This window comes from Echinops telfairi, unplaced genomic scaffold (assembly GCF_000313985.2).
Source record: "Echinops telfairi isolate 266 unplaced genomic scaffold, ASM31398v2 ScPeMD7_2;HRSCAF=8, whole genome shotgun sequence".
NCBI lineage: Eukaryota > Metazoa > Chordata > Mammalia > Afrosoricida > Tenrecidae > Echinops > Echinops telfairi.
The window spans coordinates 6,181,275-6,187,888 of NW_022103898.1; the positions used below are offsets into that span (position 1 = coordinate 6,181,275).

At 58.3% G+C, this 6,614-nt stretch overlaps 1 protein-coding gene across 1 annotated transcript in view; it reads right to left on the reverse strand.

The window, feature by feature from the left end:
• Positions 1–611: 611 nt before the first annotated feature.
• Positions 612–6,614, reverse strand: part of PARVG (parvin gamma) — a 10,116-nt gene continuing 4,113 nt past the window's right edge. Inside the window, exons 5-6 of the mRNA XM_045293117.1 lie at positions 1,414–1,486; positions 612–964 (exon numbers count right to left, since the gene is read on the reverse strand). Coding sequence (XP_045149052.1) covers positions 855–964; positions 1,414–1,486 — 183 coding nt within the window. The 3' untranslated portion in view covers positions 612–854. The remainder of the gene's footprint in view (positions 965–1,413; positions 1,487–6,614) is intronic.

The window sequence follows — 6,614 nt, forward strand, 5'->3', positions numbered from 1 at the left end:
CAGTTGGAGGAGGAGAGTGGGAGGGTCTGGGTGAACCCACAGAGAGCAGGCAGCAGCCCTGTCTCCCAGGGAGCTCACCCCAGTCCCCTCCTGTTGCTGCTTGGTCCCTGGTTAAACACCAGCCTCCAGGCAGCTCTGTGACCATGCCTTGGCCTCATTTGGGGAAACATGCAGAAAATACCTCTCCTCAATAGACAGTCGGACGGACGGAGGCTCTTGGGGGGCAGCCGTGCACGAAGATGGAGAACAGCAGCCAACCACTAATCAACCAGGGTGTCCTGTCTCCCTGCTTTGGAGCAGGATCTCCGACGGTGGCGCCACAGGCTGGTCTGGGCCACAGTGCTGTGGAAGTCACTGGGCCACGAGGACATGGAATCTTGGAGGCCAGTGGAGCCTGCGTCTCTGGGGCCCAGCACTCTGAGTAAGAGACAAGTGGTCATAGGTCAGTGCAGGTGGGGAGGCCACGGTCTGGGCCATCAGCCCTGACCGCTGAGAGCCTGACGTTGCTCCCCAAAGCCACTAGCGAGGTCGACGGGTCCTTCAGCTGCCCAGACCAGTGAGAGTGGCCGAGCTCTCCCAGCCCAGCCCCCAGGAACAAGGCGAAGCAGGAGGAATGGGGTCAGCCTGTGAAGTTGGCTCACTTTTATGCACATTTACAAATGCAATCCCTCTTTGAAATGCGCAGGTTAACACAAGCAGGGCAAGGCCAGAGGCTGGCTCCAGGCAGATGCGGAGCCAGCGGGCTCTCCGGAAACTAGAGGCAGAGATGGAGAAGCTGTGGCAGCAGGTCCCAGCACGGTGTCCTGAGCTGGGCCCAGCATCCATGCTCCGAAGGTTGCTCACTGGCCTGGAGGCTAACGCGGGGCTCCTTGGGGCACCCCATCCGCGCTCCCTCTGAGCTTGTGTCTGTGGAACAGGCTGTAGAGCACCCGCAGTGTGCTCTTGGCATCCTTGTTCACGATGTCTGGGACCAGAAGGGACAGGCAAAGAGTCAGGCCCAAGAAGGGACCTGCCATCTTGGTCTGCATGGGACCAAGGGCTGGGGACCTTGACAGCGAAAGCCAGCAGGACCGGGTCATGCCGGGCTTCACCCACCCCGTCACCTGCCTCTCTCCTTCTCCCACCTGGACCACTCTTGCGGCCACTGCCCCTCAACACAGCAGCCCCCCAGTGTCTGCCTTTTTGAGGGTTACTGGGGGTACACCATCAAGGAGAGGACCTCGGGGGTAGGGGTGGGGAGTTGCTGGAGGTACTGGTCCAGATGGTGCAGATGGAAAGGCTGGGAGCAATGACCTCTGCACAGGAAAGGTCAGCAAACATTCCCCATCCCACTCCTGCCAACCACTGCCATGTGCCCTTGACTTTACTCCTATCCATCTCGCCGGGCCTGGGTTTTGTCTGGCTGCCACTGACCTTCAGGGCTGACGGGGTAGTTGAGGATCCCTTCATCCTTCAGCAGCTCCAGGGCCAGGGTGACATTGTGCAGCTACAAAGACAGAGCCTCACTGGATGTCAGCAAGAAGGCCCATGTCCCCATCCACGGCTTCCACCAGCTGTCAGCCCACACTCCCACCAACGTGTCTTCCCCGGACCACAAGCACAAGACCCTGAGACTTCACGGAGCCCCGAGTGAGACACTGAGTGATGGACCTGCCACTGGTGTGCATCCCCGAGGAATCTCGCCAGGGAACCGTGTCCAATCACTTCTCGGGGCCACGGCGTTCCAGAAACACTCCACTCACCTCTTGGTTGTAGAAGTCTTTATCCTTCAAACCTGTTCCTTCTGGTTTGACCCCCTGCTGAGAATTTGCATTTCCACCCCAGCCAGACTCAATCAGAATCCACAGTTCAACCGGATCCCCACGAGATCTCTGTGGTTCTTGCTGAGCACTGTCTCAAGATCCTATGTATTCTGACCTCTGGGTCTCGTGAACCAGCAGCCTGTCATCTGACCTGCTGTTCTGGGGTTCACCCTGCCACCTTGTGAGTCAGGAGAAGCCCCCAGCCTGACATCTGACCCATCCCTTTGGGCCTTGTCTTTGTAAGAGCTTGCTTGTTCACTCCCTAGCTCGCTGGTTCACTCCCTCACTGCCGCGCAGCTGATTTTGATTCTCTGCAGCCCTGCATGGAATTGTGGGTCTCCACGGCTGCGGATCTTTACAGGAGTAGAAAGCCTTTTATTTTTTCCATGGAGTGGCTAGTGGTTTCAAACTCTGGACCTGGAGTTAGCAGCCCAATACGTAAACCCCTACACCACCAGGGATCCTTTGGTGTGAGCCATTTCCTTGAAATAAACCACTCTCTGTATTTACAGTGTCAAAGAGCAACGATGTCCCTTTGAGGACGAAGGGGTGCCTGCCTCAAGTCAGGGTGTTTCCGAGCACTGCTTATGCATGTGCCAGCTCAACACGGAATCAGGAAGACAGCAGAAGAATCCGTGCATTTGGATCGTGGTGCTGGAGAAGGGCATTGAAAGTCCCAGGGACCGCCGGAAGAACAAACATCTGTCTCAGAGGAAGTGCAGCCGGAATGCTCCTTAGAAGCGAGGATAGCGAGACTTTGTCTCACGGACTTCGGGCATATTTTCAGGAGGGACAGTCCTTGGAAAAGGACCCTGTGCTTGGTAAAGTGGAGGGGTGGTGGGGAAAAGAGGGAGGCCCTTGATAAGACGGATGGATACAGAGGCTACGACAAGGGCTTCAAGTACAGCAATGATTGTGACCAGGGTGCAGGACCGGGCACCCTGTTGTGCACAGGGTCGCTGGGAGTCAGAACTCACTTGAAGGCACCTCATTGCCAACTTTGGGAGGTAGGGCCCGGGGTAACCCTCGCAGGTTGCTGACCCAAAGGTTGGCAGTGCAAACCCACCTGGCCAAAGGCTTCACTGAAGACCGCCGACATGACAACGGTCCAGGACAGTTCCACACAGTCACACGGGGATCCCAGGAGCAGGGGGCTGACTTAAAGGCAGCCACAAATAACAGCAACAGCAACTTTTGGAAGTAGATGACCTGGCCTTGCTGCTGAGAAACCCCCCACTCACTGCCACTGAGTCAGGTCTGACTCCTGGCGACCCTCTAAGACTGGGCAGAACTGCCCCTGTGGGTTTCTAAGACCCTGGCTCTTGATGGGAGCAGAGAGCAGTGTCTTTTTCTTTTCCAGAAGTCCCACCGAAACCCACCCACCCGCCGTGGGTGACCCTGCGGTTACCTGAGGTCCAGGTGGCACAACTTCCAACATCATAGCACCTGAAAGCCACCCAGGACCGACACCCTGACAGACCAAGGAGAGGCGCCTAGCATTGTTTCCCCAGGACACAGTTGGAGATGGTGACTTGCGGTGTGCCAGGGACGCAGAGCCCAGCGCAGGTCTTGCCTGTGAGATAACACCTGCTCTCCCAGGAAGGGAAAACTGAGTGTGGGAAGGAGCTGAAAGGCGGGCTCTGGAGACCCCTCTCTGCCCCTGTCCTTCACTCAACTCAGCGAGGTCAACAGTGCTTGCTGGCAGGAAGGGGCAGTCCTGAGAAGGCCAGTTCTGAGCCCCAGCAGCTGCTGGACTAGCAAGACAGCCCAGCAGTGTCCGGCCCTCCCTGGTTCTGATCCCTGTTGCGGGGATTTCCTGCAGTGCTGGCATGGAAACGTACCCCACGGGGCTGTGAGCTGGGGCCTCCACAGGCTGGCCGCCAGCAGGCACTTTTGAAGTCCGGCTCTGGGTCCCCAGCTATGGGGTCGGGGAGGGGGCTTGGAAACAGGTAGAATCTAGAGAAGTACAGGCTTTGTGGTCCCAGTAATGGGGGTAAGGGGTGGGTGGGGGAGCCATTGGAATCTCTGCCCTGAGTCCTTGCCCCAGTGGGCCCCTCAGTCTGGTGTCTTGACCTGAGGCCACCTGCCCACCTGAGCTCGCTCCTCCAGTCTCCTGCTTCAATCCCCGTCAGGATGTGGGGGTCCACGCTACCACCTTACACTTTGTTGCCTCCCAAGCCAGCGGAACATGGTGGCTCAGAGGTAGGACTATGTCTCTTCTCAGATCCAAAACCCGAGTTCGAGTCCCAGCCAGTGCCCAGAAGTACAGCCACCAAGCAGAGGTGGCTTGGATGCTGAACAGGATTCAGTGGTGCTTCCAGGCTAAGACCAGGAAGAAAGGCCTGGTGACCACTTCCAATGACTAGCCCACGGCACGCCTTCTGACCACATGGGGTCATCATGTGTTTGAACACCCCAACAATAATAGCCTCCAGCAAACCACCCCTGGCCCCCTCCACCATAGGGAAGGGATGGTGGGGCAGCTGAGCTTTGGATCCATGCTCAGCAAGTGTGGGCCCTTGGCCAGATCACTGAACCTCTCTGTAGTCCACTTCCTCCCGTGGAATACAGAGCTCCTGGCTCTGCAGAACACGCTGAGGGCCCCCCCGTTTGGCCCCTCTCCCTGGACTCCACCCTCTTCCCTGCAAGCCATGCTGCAAGTCTCTCCCCTGTCCCCTCCATGGGGTCAGGGCCTGCTGTGAGCAGCGGAGGGAGGTGGGCGTGATAGTGGAGCCGCTCCAAGGCCCTTGGTGTGTTTTCCCTGGATTCCGCCGCTTTGCCGTGGCCAAGGGGGAAAACAGGCCAGGCGGGCCTCTGGTCTCAGGAGGAGGGCAGGAGACAGGTGACACAGAGCAGATCCCCCAGCCCAGCCCAGATGGCCTGCTCCCCAGCCAATCTAGACCAGCTGGAGCTGACCGGCCTGCAGTGCCCGAGGACTCAGGGCTGTGGCCGGAAGCCTCTGCTTGTCTTGGGGAGGGTTGGAATGGAGCATTTTTGTGGCAAGGGCTGGTGGACACAGCGCCTAGTGGATGGGAAGGGTCTGGTGGACTGAGGTCCTAACCCTCCACCTGGAGGGTGACCCGGCAAGGAAAGAGGGGTGTTCCTAGTGTTATGTTAATGAGGTCATCGCAGTGTCAGGTCACCTCGAGGGACAGAATGACAGGGTCAGACACAGAGATGCCCATGGAGAAAGACACAGGCCAACTTGCCCCCCACGGGGGTGCTAAGGAGTCCCCAGGAGCTGCACAGAATGGGGGCAAATGCCCAGGAACTCCCAAAAGGACTCCTGGGTTCACCTGCAAGGAGGTCAGATCTCCTCCAAGTCAGATCACTCAGTAAACCAGACACATCAAACAGCCCCATACTTACTTAATAATATGCGGCGACAAGACCCCATGGCTGGACCACATCCAAGATTCTGCAGCCAGGAGTGCTTGGCACCTGTCTCCCCGCCAAACCCACCACACCTTCCTGTGAACCAAAGCGTCTTTGCCAATCCACAATCCCATAACCCTGCTTAGGCAGCAGGGTAAGCGCGGACTGACTCTTGCTTACTTACTCACTGCGTCACACGGGTTTCACCGCATCCAGTCAGCCCCAGCTTACCCTGCTGGTCAGGTAGCCTGCCTCTGCCCTCCCTTAAAGCTGAGACCCTCATTGGGCCTTCCAGTCTTCAGAATGGTGAGAAAATCTTTGTCTGTTCCTCAAAGCCACCCCTTGCGGTAATTCTGTTACAGCACATCGAGGGAGCTAAGACCCCAACCACACTCACTGCCATTGAGTCCGTTCCGACTCACAGTGACCCTGTAGGACCGGGTAGAAAGGCCCTGTGGGTTTCTGAGACTTTAAAAAGCTTCATCTTTCTCCCGAGGAACAGCAGGTGGTTTTGAACTGCTGGCCTTGCAGTGAGCAACTCAACTTGTAAGCGCTACATCATGGAGCCGAGAGTGACCCTCGATATTGCTGTGACTTCCATCCGAGCCTCTAACTCCCGCTCCTGCCCTGACACCCAGCTCTGGGCAATCCATCTTCAGCCAGGAAGTCCAGTGTCGGGGCAGGTGGAGGCCACACCCTGAAGACCCCAGCCCCTGGTGCCTGAGGGGCAGAGGTCAAGTCTAGATGTCAGATCTGTCACTAAGCATGTGCTGGGGCCTCAGTTTGCCACTCTGTGAACTGAAGATGCAATCCTGGCCCAGCTCCCAGGCATGTGGAGGAAGGAGGAGAGAAATTAGAGGCAGAGCAGGCCAGGCTAGGCCCAGGGAGTGAGCCCCACACATGGGTGGGGAGTGGCGGAGTGTCAGAGAGCAGAGGGCACTAGGAGGAGGCAGACGGTGACTGGGCCAGCTGGATGCACTGCAGGGGAAGCCAGCGAAAGCTGCCCTGGGCAAGGCCTGGGGCTGTGGGAGATGGGCTGGGTGCACACTGACCAGCTGTAGACACAGAGGAGGTGGGGGGCTGGGGTGGGAGGGCAGTGAGTGGGCTCTAGGAAAGACGCCAGGAGGCCAGGCCTCCTCTTGGATGGGAGGAGGGGGTGTAGGGATCCTTTGACCCAGGGAAGACCCCTCTAGCATGGCCCCACATGCAAATGGGCACCCGTTAAGGGGGGTGGAGGTGGGGGGAGGGCAGCAACCTTCCCAGTCCCAGGCCCCAAAGACTGGCCCAGGGGTTGGCTTCCAGTCCAGCTGCTGTCTCTCATTGGCACATGCCCCTGATACAGAGAGGGGGGCCCTGCCCCAGCTGACTTGAGCAGACCTCGGGACCCAGTCTGCTCAGGCACCCAGCTCCGAGGGCCAGTGCTCCACGCTGTCCTCA